General features: G+C 42.2%; 1 protein-coding gene across 1 annotated transcript in view; it reads left to right on the top strand.

Moving 5' to 3' along the window:
- RAB3C (RAB3C, member RAS oncogene family) overlaps window positions 1-15,200 on the top strand; it is a gene marked incomplete at both ends in the record, with an annotated part of 210,344 nt that extends 195,144 nt beyond the window's left edge. Inside the window, one exon of the mRNA XM_080933581.1 lies at window positions 15,013-15,200. Within this exon, the coding sequence (XP_080789707.1) occupies window positions 15,013-15,200 (188 nt within the window). The remainder of the gene's footprint in view (window positions 1-15,012) is intronic.
- Between the last annotated feature and the right edge of the window lie 1,554 nt (window positions 15,201-16,754).

Below are 16,754 nucleotides of genomic sequence, written 5' to 3'. Positions count from 1 at the left end.
ATTTATTCATTCATTCAACCTTTCGGTCTTCCATTCAGTGTTGCCAAACACTCATCATTAGAAGATTCTAGACTCTAAGAGGACACACACACAATCACTTTACTTTTTTTTTTATTTATTCACTTTGCATCCTGTTCCCTGCCTCCTCCCAGTCACCCCCTCCCACAATCATTTCCCCACACTCCCAAACCTCCCCTTCTCTTCTAAGAGGGCGGAAGCACCCCTGGATATCAAGTCTCTGACACATCAAGTCTCTGCAGGACTAGGCGCATCCTCTCCCACTGAGACCAGACAAGGCAGCCCAGTAGAAGAACACATCCCAAAGACCAGCCACAGCTTTTGAGATAGCCTCAACTCCAATACACAGTGATAATTTTTATTAGATAGTTTATGTATTTGCATTTCAAATGTTATCCCCTTTCCCACTTCCTCCCCCAACCATCCCCTTTCCTCTGCTTCTATGAGGATGTTCCCCCTTCCACTTCAACACCGTGGCATTTCCCTTCGCTGGGGAAGCTAGCCTTCACAGGACCAAGGACTTTTCCTCCTACTGATGCCAGACAATGCCATCCTCTGCTACATATTCAGCTGAATCCGTGGGTCCCCGCCCCCCGACATGTATACTTTTTGGTTGGTGGTTTAGTTCCTGGGAGCTCTGGGGAGGTCTGTTTGGTTGATATTGTTGTTCTTCCTATGAGGTTGCCAATCCCTTCAGCTCCTTCATTCCTTTCTCTGACTCCTGCATTGGGGACGCCATGCTCAGTCTGATAAGCCAGTCTAGGGGTCTCCAGCAGAATTGAAGACTAGCTTTAGAGTTGATCAGGAGATTGACAACGGAGGTGTGGAGGAAGGCCACATGGACAACACTTACAGCAGGCTTGAAGAAAGAAAATAGAACTTTTATGGGTAGGCAAAGAGGGGGCAGCACCTTTGTGAAGAAGAACCTGTGTGCTGAAGAGGTCTAAACTCACAAAACATAAGAAATGACACATCACTGAGAGGCCATTTACCACACTGAAGAGACTGGGATTGGCTCTACTTCTCAAGAGCCAGTGACAAAATATAAAGAATAAAGTGGCAAGACTTGACTTCATTTCAGAGGAAGTACAGAGGTCCTAAAAATGGGGTGTGTAAAATCAGGCAGCGGATAGGAAGAGAGCATTATACACACTCCCTTGTACCTCAGCATCAACTTTTCAGTGCCTCGATATGTTGTTCCAACAGTATACTATATAAAACTAAGAAAACTAATCTTCGTGTATTAGAATAGTGCTGAATCTTCTAAAACCTGGGTTATATAATAGTAAATACTCTGCTGAAGCCACTAGTTTAAAAACAGATTGGAAGTGATGGACTGGAAGCCTGGGGTCCAACAGGAGTGGCTTATGGAACAGGAACATGGCCAGGGCAGAAATCAGGACAACAGCATTACTCCAGGGACATTAAAGAATCAGGCCAGCTCTCTCCCTCTGTCCTCCCTTTCTTTCCCTCCCTACCCCCCCCCCCACACACACACCAGAATAATCAGAGTCTCTGAAAATGGAGAATATTCTGGTTTGCTTTCTGTTGCTGTGATAAACCCCATGACCTAAAGCAGCTTGAGGAAGAGTTTATTTGGCTTTGCAGTTACAGTCAAGGGAAGCAGAGGCAGAAACCTAAGGCAGGAACTGAAGCAGAGGCCATGTCGGCTGACACACTGCCATGCTTCCTCTGGCTTGTTCAGATACCTCTTGCGTTCAACCCACACCAGCCTACCTAGTGGAGTACTGGCCACCACCTTGGGCTGGGTCTTCCAGGTCACTTAACAATCAAGAAGATGTTCCCATGCCATACCCAGAGACCAGTCTGATGGAAGGAATTGTTCAAATGAGATTCTCCTTTATCAAGTGCACCTACATTTCTGTCCAGTTGACAACAGCTGTGAGATACCATTCCTTGTAAACTGAACACACAAACACATCTCTAAAGCTAGAGAAATGTATGCAGCCCTGATGCTGTACTCCCTCCAAGAGAATAGTCAGGTGGGGTCTAGAGGTTTTATGGCTTTGAGAGTTTCAGGATGATGGTCGCTTTAGCAGGATGAGGACCTTGTGTATTGCATGGTGTAAGTAGCCACCCAGTTCTTTCCTATTAAATTCAACTAACCTTTAAAAAGTTGACTCCATTAAATCTATTTTTGTATGACATATGAAATGTATATGAAAAAGTAAAGCAAATATTAAGAATTAGTCACCAAGTCTTTCTGTACTCACATTGTTAACTTTTTCTACACACACACACACACACACACACACACACACACACACACACACTCGAATTTCACAGGCATCAGCTTCTCATTACAGTGTAAGTTCTACATGCCAAAGGCCATTTAGTAACCCCAGCACCAAAACCAACGGAGCATAAGATGCCTATGACAGCCTTGTTCCTCATTGGTCATTTTTCAGGCCTGAACCATACCATTGCCTCCAGGCACTCCAGCTTCCTGAAGGATGATTAGATTTTTTTCTTCATTTAAAAAAAATTATTTTCTCCTTGCCCCTGCAAAAAACAACCCAGTGCGAAAACAGGTCGAATTGTCAGCAACTCTAATGAGAATACAGCATCACCCCAATGCCTATATTTAAAACTCAAACCACCTGCTCCACATTTGCACTGACTGCTCTTCAGCAGTTTTTAAAGATTTATTTAAATCTTAATTGCGGTGTTTATGAAAGAACAGGGATTGCCAACTTCTGGATTTGGCAAGAAGTTGCAGCAATGCTATTTAAATGCTCTAAGTACCTGGCTGCACAGAGCTTCTGTGAGAACTTGCAGACAGCCTACCATTATTTCCCCTGGCTCACATTCCTTCTGGCTAAGATTTTCCCAGGAGGTAGAAAACAGATCAAGGGTATCCTAATGTGTTTGGTATATTTAGATGTTCTTACATCCGTGGATTAAAAAGGGATGGTGCCTCCATCCACCTTATCCTAGTCCTTTGAGTTTGCTCTATCTCACTAGCTCCTGGTCTATGTTTTATAACTCTCTGTCCTTTTTATTGGTGCTGGGATTTATTCCTCAGAAAACACTCATTATAAATGGAGAGGCCATATGTCCCGTGCATCCCATGTTGCTTGGGATGGTCCAATGGATGCTCACTCATTTCCCAGTAGACATCGAGAGCACTCAGTTCAAGCTCCAAGTGACTCACTCCGAATGAAAGACGCTATGGTAGCTTGGCTGAGGACACCACACCCTGTAATACCCAATCAGCTTTTTTCTGTCAGGCCTCAAGCACTTACACTCCCCACTGAATGCCCAAGACTTTGGCAAGTCCCTGTTCTAATGGTCATTGATTTACTCAACAAAATCAACCTGGAAGCCTTTTCTGGGGAAAAAGAATCTCACTACAGAACTCTACCAATATTTGACCCCTAGAAAGCCACCATTCCCTCCAAGAACCACAGAGTAGAAAACTGTACTTTTGCTTAAAAGATTCCAGTCTCTCACCCCACTTAGCCCAGCTCACAAAACTTCCAATTCTCTTGTTTTCTTACTTGAAACTCACTCAGGGCCCACCTTTGCTCCTTATCTTGGGGTAATCTGACGGCTGTGCATTTCTCAACCCTATGCAGTCTCATATCTAACCTGGGCAGCACTTAACATGTGAATGAATGAATCCAGTTCCAGGTTGTAAAGGTCTGTGTAAACTACCGATCTGATGTTTCTTTTTTCTAACCACACAAAAGTGTTAAGAACGATGTTAAAATTTTAAAGTTGAACATAAGAATTGTAAACTGCCTCATTTTAATTACCAGCACCAAAAAAAAAAAAAAAAGAAAAGAAAAGAAAAGCAAAGAAATATACAAGCAAGACTCATCTAAATCAGTTTGACGTGTTCACTGTTTCTGTTCTGGAACTTGTAAGGGCTCAAATCCACAAAGGGTTGAGAGAGCAAGCAGCCGTCCAGATCTGTTTATTAGCTTTGCACACTTGCCGGTATGATTTTCCTTTCCTCGTGGTAAAGCTCTCATAAATGAGAGCAGCAGATAATAAACCCCACCAACTAAACTCACAGGGGACTGATTTCTAATTTAAAACGCTTATTATTATTTGCACCCAAGAAATGTAAATGGCTGACACTTGTAAATACAGATGTCTTTGACTTAACCATGGTATTAAGTCCCCAGTAAACCTACCAGTAATTTGAAAACATCGGAGGCTACAAATGCATTCAATATACTTAGCCTACAAACATCACACCTCCTCCTTCGATATATTTAGTGCCCTTAAATCAGCCTGCATCCAACATAAATCCTAGTCTATATTAATCTTGGATCTCACATGTAATTTACTGACTACTGTTCTGACATTTAAAAATAGCACCAATTTTTTACAAATGTTTAAACAAATTGTCAACCAAGCCATCCCAGTGATGGCTTCTCACATATTTCTTATTCTAGTGCTTGCTTTTAGTGACAGGTTCATGACATTGGGAGAATGCTGTCAAGCAGGACGAGCTCATTCGTCCTCTCAAGCACAGAGACAAAGCTGAGTGTCCATCCATGTAGTTTCATCCAGCCCCCATCTCCACTCCTCTTTACTCCCTTTTCCCCCTTCCCCTTTGGCAGTTCAGCTCCATTATCCTCTGATGGTCTCACCTTGGAAAGTCGTGGCTTGTTAGATGTTGGGAACTTAAGAGATGCATCATTCCTTTATGGACCCGTGAAAGGGCCCCGGTCTCAGCAGAAGTTGTGTGTTAATGTTGTATGGGGAGAGGTGCTGTGTGCAGAACGTTAACCCTGTGCCATTTATTAACTTTGTTCCCAACAGGGGACTTTCTCTGGTCTCTCAAACCCAAGTGCCAGCACTAAGCTCTGTTTGAAGTTGCCATAGGCTTCATCCCCTATGCACACAGAAGCCATGGTATTTCATCTGTGAAAGCCATTCAAGCAACCTCCTCACTCCATAGACAGCACACCCTATCCTGGCTTGCTCTTCTGCCCTTAACTGTAGTTAGTTTCCAATCACCTGAATTGTCTTTCTCTAACAAGAAAGCAATTGTTTGTTTAAAAGAAGAATTCTAAAGACTGCAGATTTTTATTAACATCTCCTCTGCTCTTTAAGACCAAAGACCAAATCATTTGCTTCTGGATAAAAAAAAAAAGAAAATCCTAAAGACAAACCATCAAGAGAACATATGAATTAATAGCAATTTTCAGGATTTATCATCATAAAAAATTTATTTAATTTACACTTCATGTGACTTTCTGTATCTGCTCAGGACAGGTGAAACTGCCTGTAAATGGAGCTAGATTCAGACTTTCTGAGGAATTTTCTGACTTTTAGGAATTGCAATTATGGTAAATTTGGTTAAAATACCAGATACGGTTGCACCACAAATGTCTTTATGGAAGACATTACTTTGTAAAATAAATTTATACGAAATAGTAATTATTGATCATTAACGCTAACAGTCACCACAACTATTTTTATGAAGCCAACAGAGATTACCAGTCATCTTCGGGCCTAAGCCTGCCAGAAGACATAAGGTAGACATTAGGAACGTCCTGGAGGAAAGAGCATGGGGTGGAGCCAGACTCTAATCTTGGCCTTGGTTTTCTATATGTGCAAAATATCTACTTTTCACTAGCATAAAAATGGATATTTTAAAGGTGCTAATTCACAATGCAGTCTGGATCCAAAGCAAAGGAAACCAATGTAAACAGCACAGCACAGTAACCTTTACAATGGTGCTCCACGGAGATGGTCCATCTGTGGATGTCATGATGAAACTTCATTTGTTTGGGCCCTGATACTTGAAAATGTATTTCAATAGCTGCTCTGTTTCATAGACATCTCTCACAGCAAATGTAACCTGCTGGTTGATTATGCACATGCAATTAAAATTGAAAATCTTATACAAAGAACAGTTATTAATGTTTACGTTGACAATTCATTAACAGGCAATGGTGGAAATTATCTCCTTTATCATTTAATGCCTAATGCAATGATAAGAAGTTACAAAGGAAATGTCTCCTGGATTTAAAGGAACTAACTCCCCTTGGAAAATACTTGTCACTTTTGTGCACACATTGGCTCTTGCATTGAGAGTGACACTTATCTCTCTGAAATCTCAGAACATCTTGACTTTCCTACCCTTTCAGAGTTTTTAAATTTTGAAGCAAAGTAAAAGTTATTAGTGGGAGTTGAACAATTCTATACTTCTTCATTGTTCAGAAATGCCTTTCCTCATGGGTAAATAGGACTGCTTTGATTTGGTTTCGATATGACAAATTTCCCACAGGGCAAATCTGAAATGCTATGATATGGAATTCCATGCTTGGTAAACTCCATCTAGAGATGATGCAGCTGACAGATGACTTGTAAGTTCAGTCACTTCATAACCAAGAACAAAGGGATAAGTGAGTCTCCTCCCCCTTGCATTTTCATCTATCAGCTTCTCCCAACCAATTAATAGCAATCAATCCTGTAATTAGCCAACATCTGCTGGGCACCTGCTTCTACTAGATGCTGTTTCCGGGATAGGGGGAAGCCCATATGGGATGCACAATTTAACTGGAGAGCAAAATGGACCTAGTAGAAGGGACTGGCAGAAATAGAGAGTGGTTGGATCTATGGAGAAAGACTTTGCTTCTGGGAATCATGAAGATGTTTCAGAATTGGGTTCTAGTTTTCATACAGCATGTTATCCAATGGTCTGTGAATTATATGCTTCAAAATAGCTAGAATGCTGAATTTTACATTTGTAGCTGCCGTAAAATTGTAACAAATCCAAAATATATACTTGAAAATAATCACTAGAGAACTGGAAATGTTCAGGCTGGGAAGTTAAGCATGCAAGAACTTAGAGATATTTTTTTCTGAAAGACTTCAAACTAAAATAGCCATAAGAGATGAGCAGGTGATATAAATAATTTAAAAAATAAAGCAGCCAGGTGTGAAATTTAAATATGTTTTGTTTGTTTATTGGATACCTAGGGAATAATGGTTTTACAAATTTTAGTGGATGCTTTTGCCTTTCTCTTAACAACTCCCACCTACTCACTAATGGTACAGATGTGGATGCCAAGGATAACAGACAATGCAAACATGGATCTCATGTCAGGGACAAAAAGAAGGGCAGAGAGAGCAGTCTGTCTCCAGAGAGCAGCTCCATCAAGTATGTCAGAAACAGGCTCACTGGGTTGAAAACTTCAAGTTTTATGATATTCCCCAAGCTTAAATATATATAGTATTGAAGACCAACACTTGCAATATGTTCAGCAATCCAATAGTAAGATGTGGGGTCAGCAGCAATATAAAGCAGGCAATATAAAGCAAGCTCCAACAAGGTCCAGCAAGCAATCCCCAGCAACTTCACACATACACATAAACACATACTTACATACATACATACTTACACACACACACACACACACACACACACACACACACACACACACACACGGAGCAAAGCTCCAACCACTTCACATACATACACATTCATGTTTTTGGTGAATGGAGTAAAATTCAATGAGATGCTTTCAACCACTTTACATACATACATATATACACACTTACATATTGAGTGGATGAAGCAAATGCCAATGAGTAGGCTCCAGCAACTTTATTTTGTCTCCCACATGTATATATCCCAACAAAATCTTTCAAGCAGTATAAAAAGTACAGTATAATTACATTCTAGTTTCTTTTAGTGAATGGTTGTGAAAAAAAATCATTTCTTAGTACAAGTAAAGAAAACAAATTTGTAGGGGTCCAGGAGTCACCTCACAAACCAGAGGAACACCGATCTCAGTCAGACAGGGACAGTTATTGAGCATGCTCACCAGGACTGATTGATCAGCGATATAGACCAGACGTGGGAGCTGTGACATTGAGTTCAGATCCTACAGGGATTTTAAGTCTGAAATCTACAAACACCTGTGCCAGGTTATTCAACCAATCAGGATTCAGGGATAGAGTATTTTCTTGAGAACTTGTCTTTGTTGTATACTTGTCCTGCCCCAATTAGTTGGGGTATTCGGCTGTGGCAGGAGACTTACGTGGCCTAACCTTCATGTCTTAACTTCCCAATCAAACTGTCACTTACTCATGTGCATGTGTCCTCCTGCCAAGCAGAATGTAAGTTCTCAGGAGGCCTTGGGAAATTAAACTTACTCCATTCCTACTCAAACTGGAAGTCTTATTCCAAAGAGATCCTTATATTGTAGCAGGTGTCTCTCTTATGCTTTATAAAGGCAAAAACTATACAAGCTTAGACATAACATCCTAGTAACAACAGTAACAACACATGAGAAAGTTTCCTTGTTACATTAGTAACAGAACAAAATGCCAGGATAGAAAGGTAACAGTTACCTAGGCCTTAACAAAATTATTCCCAAAAATCTACATACATTCCTAACTTAGCAACTTGTTATAAATTAACAAAATGTGAGCAAGCCAGGTAATTTTCTTAGCCAGTTTCTCCTACTGGCAGGCAACAATGTCTAGTTACAAAAAAAAATGATCAATTGTTTTCTTATTTACCGTAAACAACAATCTTACAAAATTTTAATAATCACAAATATAAACTTTTATAGAAAAACAATGAGCTGTTTCTACTTTAAATCCTCAGATTTCACATCTACTCACCAGAAATGTTTTTATTAAATCATATCAGGAAGCTAAGGGCAAGGATGGATACAAGAAATGAGTTATCACCTAACTCAGTCTAGCCTTAGTAAGAGTCACATCAGCCAGTGCTAGTTAGACTGCCATTGTTCCTGTTCCTTGACCTCAAAAAGTCCCTGGCACAATTAATTAGAGCATATTTTTCTGGTTCCCTAAGATTTTCTGTGTCAAAGCCACTAACAAAAAAAGTCTTAACCTAGCTTCACTAACAATTTGCTTTTCCAAATGTTTCCTAAGTGTGTTAGTCTTTACTGATGATCAAAATGTCTAAGTTCCTTCCTAGAGTGGTGATTGAATTATTAATCTGCTCCAGCAGCTATGTCTGGAAGAGATCAAGAACTATTACTGTGAGTGCCAATGGGACTGCCCAGTGAGGGGCTGGAAGCTCCTTTAGAGTTTTCGTCCACGTCTTAGATTAAGAGGGATGTGAAGGCAATAAGCAGAGCAGAGCTCCACAGCAGTACAAAGTCCTTGGAGCACGTAGCCCTCAGGGATCTCTGCCTCTTCAAGGCACACCCATCTTGCTTGTGCTAACTGGTGGGCCACATCCCATAACTCCTAAAGCTTTGTTTTACCTCCCGCATGGTCTTCGACAATACAGAGAAAATCCTGATTAAGAGTTCGGCCATCTTGGGAGTAGATGTAACACTCAGCAAACACTATTTTGACTGGGAAGAGAAGATATAGGGTGGGGTTCCTTGGGGAGACTGATGGGAAGAGCTGCAGTGGGGGGTGCCCTTCATGTCACTTAGCAGATGTTGAAGAGGCAAGCATGGTAGACTAGAGGACTGAATGTGTAGGTACAAGTCTAAAAGCTTGGGGAAGTCTAAGAGTTGGGGACTGAATGCCAAGCTATGTAACTTGAATTTCACTCAGTGGAGAGGGAAGACTTCCTGTAGCCTCAACTCCAGTAAACTCAGGCACCCTCCTCTTTGTGGTAAGACTAAACTAGGGTCTGTAAGTCTATGGGCAGGGTGAAGGCTCCCTGTGTGGGGACCAGCGTTCACCAACGCTCTAAGATGACTCTTAAACAAGTTCTTAATCCTGCCATCAGCTTAAGCCTGGCTGACACAAGGAACTTGGAGCCTGAAAGACTTGTCCTTTCTATTGTCTATTTATATCAACTTTAGCCTTGGGCTGAGCCCCTGGTCCAGCTTCCGGCTGCTTTCTTTGGCCATTCTTCAGGGAAGTGGGTCAAATCCTCATCCCTCCCACTCCTAAAATCTGTTTCATGGCTGGGTCCCCAACATGGGACTAGCTATAGTGACAGTTGGTCCTGCTGCTTGGAAGTCCTTACTTCTAGCCCAACTGTCACCTGCTTGGCACCATGATGACCTTTCCCCCACAGCTCTGGTTCATCTGTTTCCACTGGGAAATTGAAGAGGGAACTCTGTAGTCAAAACTCAAATGAAGAAAGAGGCCACTTGAAATACAAAAGACAGCAAGAAAGTAAACGATTAACAGCTAGGAATGAAATGGCGTACTAAAATAGTTTGGGGAGTTCTGGGGGATGGGGGCACACTTATTTCAAATTTAAAAGGTCAGAGAGCCCAAACAGTGCCCAAGACTTCTTTCCTGGGGTGAATACAAAGATTAAAAAAAAAAAAAAAAACTACTGTAGTAAAGAACTTTACTATATAATATAAACATTAGCATGTAGGAAGAAATTTAGTATCATTACAAAACTGAAGAAGTTCACTGGATAAAGGGGCTGAGAAAGAGATTTTTCAGTACTCAATATTGAAGCCGTAATTATTATTGCTAACACAAGATAATCATGAGTGGGGTGCTGTGACATTTCAGTACTCCTCGTGACAAAGTGACAGCCTAGAGCCTTCTACCTTCAGTGAGCAGCATGCTTTTTGGCTCATGGCCTCGCTTGCTTCCCTGTGTGGAAGAGTCTGGAAAGGTTCCAGGCTTCTGTGGGCTTTGTTCTGAGGACATTTAAGGAACAGGTAAAGAGCCATGCCAGCAAGCCAGACCTGTGTCACTCCACACAAGACCCAGGGTTTGGGATGTCCCTGCTAACCAGTGGAAGTCCTTCCAGGTAGTCAGCAGCTCTTCTACTTCTACAGAGGCCACACAAATAGTTGAACCTAAACCGTGTCTGCGTATGCTTGCCGTGGGTTTTCGAAAGGGCAGGAGTTGCTCTTTCTAGGTCATGTCTGGAGAACCCCAAGGCAGGAATGCGATGGCTGGGGCATGTGTTCTTGGAACAGGGCTGCTTCTGCCAGAGAGCAGTTGGAAAGAATGAGAAAGGAGAGCTGGATCATTCATGTTTTACTGAGCATGTCCATCGCTCACCTGATAAAGACACATGCGTGTTGACGCTCCTAATTACAGATCATGCAGCAGAAGGGGCAGGTGTTCAGTGTAAGAAGCTAAAGTGGTAGGTAAGCTGCCAGGGGATCTGTCAGACTCCATAGTCAGCTTGCTCGTGACCTTGGTCCACTTCTTTGATCCTGACAAACTGCCCTCTCCCCTCATTGAATTGCAAACAATCTCCAGGATTTTATAAGACTGGGCGGCTTCTTTGGTGAGACACCTGGCTTCTGATAATGGTGCGCATGGATGTGAGGGTGAGGTTTTCTGAGAACGAGCTGTTAGGTTCAAGTAACTAAGGTCTGAAGAACAAGATACTGAGATGGAGAATAAAGGCTCCAGTGTTTGTATCCATGGCTGTAAGTCAGGCCATGATTTTAAACACGCTTGGACACAGGTATGGGACATGAGTCACTTCAGACTGAGAGGTTTCACCTTTGTGATTCAAATTGACACAGAACTCTGGGGTGCATAATAGGCTCCCATTCCCCAGATCTAAGCAACTCAATGAGACGATACTAAAGGCTGTGACTTTTACCTTGTGTTCCCACTATTCCAATTCCCTCTGTGCTTTATGATAGACAGATTCAGGCTGTTGGTCACTGAAAAACAGTTTCATTTTCAGAACCTCTTATATCTGTGCTTCTCTAGTTCATATGGAGATATGGCTTTTGTAATCCCACTGCGTATTTTAAACTCTTAAACAACTATATTGTTTGGTTGGCCGACAGTCTTACGTCCAATTAATCACCTTTGAATTATTCAAAATAGTGAAAGTTAAGTGTGTGTGAATTAATAATTACTCATTACCCTAGAACTGATCATTTAACTGTGAGAAAAATCATAGTTTCCTTCTTCAGGGTACAAAGGCTTCACCGTCTGTAGGTGGCTAACTCTCCCTCTGCCATTTCCCAGCCAACCAAAGGAAGGTTTAAAAGAAAATCACTCACCCATTTTCTACGTTCATTTCCTTACCTGTAAACTAGACAAATTAATGGCGCCTGCTCATGGACAAAGTGAGTTAAAAGTGCTCCAAGTGCTCTCAATATTCTCTGTGATGTGCTCGGCACTAGACTATGCAAACGCCAGCGTGTGGCCACTAAGGCTGCTGTCCTCACACTTTCCAGTTTGTCTGGCACCTTTGCCCTCGTCTTCCCATTTGAGAGTCAGGATAATGCTGTAAGACAGGCAAAGCAAATTCCAGAAATTACGAAAGTGAGCACGGAAGCCATAAGTTGCTCGTGGCGACAGATCTAGTATGTCAGACCAGGAAGGTAGCTCAGTGCATAAAGGAGCCTGCTGCAAGCCCTATGCCCTGAGTTCAATCCCCACACCCACTCAGTAGGAAAAAAACCCAGATTCTTGCTTACCATTCTGTATCTTCCACACATGTGCTCCATACATGCACACTTACATACATACATGACCACATACAATATAAAAACAATAAACAAGCAAACAAACAAACATAAGGAACCAATGAAGACTTAAAAAAAAAATCTAGCATGTTAACAGCGGGCTGCCAGGGTACTTGGGCCAGTAAGCCTCCGCACTCTTCCCATAACACAGGCTCCTCACCATTCTGGGGAAAGAGTGTTATCACAGTGTGCAGGTCTCCCAGATGCTCTCTCTTCAGTGACCACATATCCCCAGGATCCCACAGTAAGGAATGGAAATTCAGAACACTTTAGATTTTATGGTCAGAGAGTATGTTATTGTTCCCAACCTACGAAGCAGCAGCAGCAGCGTACGGCAACCTAATGCCCAGATAAAGGAGTCACCTTTGATAAAGAGGGACAGAAGCCCGTATAGGTCAGCAATGGCTTAGTGCTTCAAGTTCTGCCTTTTCCCAAATGCTCCCATGTAAAAGAAGCGCTGGGTGAAATGCCAAAAGAACTGGAACTTGTCCCAGCTTCGTCCCAAATGTCATGATTATTTTTCTCCAAAGTTTCATCCAATGGTTTCACATCCCCAGTGTGGCTTTGGAATATTCTAAAATGATGTCCATCCCCATTAATTCTGGGACGTTAACACCAGTACCTAGAAAAGCAAAGAGCTCTGGTAATTAGGTAACAATATCAATCAGAGGGTGCCCGTCCTGCCTTGGTCAGGGTCCATCGGGAAAGTGACTGATCCAGCGTTAGGGATTTCAGCGATGTTAGAAAAATCAGCATTGTCCACACCACCTGGCTTTGCCTATAGAAAAAGAAATGTCTAAGAGAACATCATGATCACCGAGCAGACATAAAACAATAAAGAAGAAATGTAAACCAAAGGTGGACTGAAATACCTTGCACTGTTTCCTAGAACATTAATCTCACGATTAGCCTCCCGAGTCTGGCTGTTACTCAGATCCTGAGAGCAGCAGTCAAAGTGTAACAGGTTTAATCATCCGATCAAATAGTGGTGTCTAGAAATTAGAAATTTTCACATAAAAATCATGTATTTTTTTCCCAATTCTCTTCAAAAAAAACTAGTAATTTTCTTAGTTATTAAAGGGATTTGGACATGGATACAAAATAGTGGGCCTTTCTTTTTATTTTTTGTTTTTTGTTTTTCATTTGGGTCCCAGGAGCTAGGCATTCACTGGATTTAATCATTTTGGATCTTTGTGTCTCCTCTGAGATAGGGCCAGATGTAACCAGAAGGATTTATAGGGTGTAAAATTGAGAATGGATTAGAAAAGGCTCTCTGTGTTCTGCCCAACACATCCTAAATCAACATCCCCCCCCAGTGGACCAGACCAATCTCTGTCTGGCCAAGTGGGGCAGTTGCCATAGCAACTGACTGGCAAGCACAGCTAGTAGAGTGTGAATTCGAACAATGGAATGATAACATTGTGTGCAGAGCTGCATTCTGAGACTGCTTCCAGACAGCCACATCCCGGATGTGGGGTTTGCTCACCCCTTTTCCCCATAGTTCCCACCTTCTTGTAGGAATTAAAACTTATTGTTTCCTTTCTCACTCAGAAACTTTACGGCCATAAACAGTACCGCTGAGAAGGAAATCTACCCCCACCAGATAGTTGAAACGGCATTGCAAAGACTGCAGTTACTGGGTCAAATATCCAGAAGTTGAAAGAGGTTTACGGAAACTCCTGTGATTCTTTAGCGCCACCTTGTGTCATGTTAGATTACTGCTTCGTTCCATGACTGGGCTACCACTGGACCGGGAAAAAGTTACAACAGGATTCTATAGAAGCTTCATAGTCCCTCTTTTGGCAAAATATACACAGGGTCTTTTCTAAATATTTCACTTTAAAAAAGGTAATGACTTTGACATAATACAAGAATGACAGAAGAACAGAGCCGATGTCAGTTTTAGAGATGACTTTAAAGAACACCACATGACCGCCAGACAGAAAATCCTAAGGGATCGCACTTTTCTCTGCAGAGTCAGCCTTGTCCCTGAGCACAGTTCACAGAGGTGGCCAGGAAACGGAACAAGCGATAACTTAGGAAAAGACAGACCCAAGGACAGCTCCAGTAACAGACTCACACCAACTAATCCCCATCCCAACTGCTTGCTGCCTAGCAATAATGTCATCAAGGGCTTGATTTGTGGATTAAGTCGGACTTCACACCATCTAGTTATATCTTGAAAAGCGGTCACAGACACACCCAGTTTTTTGCTCTTAATCCAGCCTAGTCAACAAAGACTTATGGTCACACCAGAGGCAGGAGCTGTTGGTGGAAGAGGACTGGCTGGTGAGGGTTCTTAATGATACTATTGTTAACTCTTGAATTCCTTTCGGAAATTCTCTCTGCCCTTGCAGACCCAGACCAAGTGACTGAGTCAGTAGAGACAAAGTGAGCGTCATCAATTCCTCTTTACAACGCTCTGCTCTGGTCAGTGGGTGGCATTTCTTGTCACCCTGGTCTAAATCATAGTCATTTCCCACCGCCGCCTTCCTCCGTCCCACCAACACTCAAGACCACAACTGAGTCAGTCCATCGGACTTCAGGGGCGCTAAAATGACCGACCTGTTTCTGTGTGTTTCTGTGTCTCCTCCAGGGTTTGAGTTCTTTGAAACCAGTGCCAAGGATAACATCAACGTGAAGCAAACCTTCGAGCGCCTCGTAGATATCATCTGTGACAAAATGTCAGAGAGCTTGGAGACCGACCCAGCCATCACGGCCGCAAAGCAGAGCACGAGGCTCAAGGAAACCCCGCCCCCACCGCAGCCCAACTGTGGCTGCTAATGTCACCCACGCAGGAGCTCCAAGGGGCTTCAGAGCAGCCAAGAAACAGCGTTGATAAATGGTCTATTAGCCTTCAATTATACTGCCTAATAATTATTCGAAGGAAGTCTTTGATGTCAGTGGCTCATATACGCATTCAAAGCGTGAGCAATTTCCTGCATTAATATGTGGCAAATTTGCTCTTATATTTGTAAAGGATCTTTCATCTATAAACACCTGCTACTTGCATGTAACTTATCACTTATTTGTCTTTTATAATTTTTTGCAAGTTTTTTCTCAATTAAGCTATTACAGAATCCCCAGACTATAATCTTACTGAGAACAACTTTTGTGCCACGGATTCAAAACATGCTTCTCACATGTATGGATGATAACCTAGGGACGTGTGTGTGTGTGTGTGTGTGTGTGTGTGTGTGTGTGTGTGTGTGTGTGTGTGCTAAGAGCAAGGGAAGATGTCAGGAAACTTAGTTTTGCCTTCGTCTAAAAAGAAAGCGGGACTTTTGCTCTTGATTGGAGGCCCCATCACAGGTCTGGGCGGTCTACTATTAGGAAATGTATGTGTATTGCACTTTCATTAATAATATCTGAAGGGTGTGTTGACTTTAAAAAACATTGAGGGGTTGGGTGCAGGGTCACTTTAGACTTAGACTGAGGCAGAAGAATAATGAGTAAAGCAGCCTGGGCTATAAATCATAAAACTCTATCATGGGATAAGGAAAAAGAAAAGAAACTGAAATTCAGGCCCTTGCAAGTTTTCTTGAACCACATAAACACTAAGCGAGGTCTGCATACCCTACTGCGTGATTCTTGCCAAGGATTCTTTCTGCGCATCTGGGCAAGCGTAAGAGTGATGACTCAGACGTCTACTTAGCTTCAGCTGCACAACAAGCCAAAGAGTGCTGTGAGTAGCTGAGGAATTCCATGACCGGAGTGGCCTCCATCCCTTGACGATTGTCCCACACCACAAAACACAACCATGGCTCTCTGGAACCAGCACCATTTTTGAACTAGAAATTGACTTGAAGTTTTGTTAATGCCTCTTTTTCCATAAAAGGTAGGCCAGCATCTCAACCGATGCTCTCTGCGCCAACTTCAGCTAAACTTTCCCACCTACCTAAGAGACAATTAGGTAACTTTCCCATGAGTGCTGCATTGAGAAAAAAGATCATTTTTATAACCATAATTTTCAGAGGATTAATAATTCTAAAGCATGCTCTCCTTACATAAGTCTCTAAATATGCTCAAGTTAAACAGAAGATGTCAGAGCCGAACAGTTCAGAAAATTGATGAGCCATGGCAGTTTAAGAGAGGAGTGAGACACTTGAACATCAGTCTTTTCTTCTAGGTTTCCTGATGACCATATAGAAATAATACACAAAAGCCTGGTGGGTGTGGTACCTATTTTTAATCCCAGCAAAGTGGAGGCAGAGGTAGGCAGATCTCTGGGTTTTCTGGCCAGAATGTTCTACAGAGTGAGTTCTAGGATAGTGAAGGCAACCCAACAAAACCTGCTATAGGACAGAAGAGAAAGAAGATGAAGACAAAAAAAGAGAA

Source organism: Micromys minutus (genome assembly GCF_963924665.1).
Source record: "Micromys minutus genome assembly, chromosome: 20".
Classification (NCBI taxonomy): Eukaryota; Metazoa; Chordata; class Mammalia; order Rodentia; family Muridae; genus Micromys; species Micromys minutus.
The sequence above is the reverse complement of the archived record's forward strand: the minus strand, read 5'-3'. Positions and strand labels throughout refer to the sequence as shown.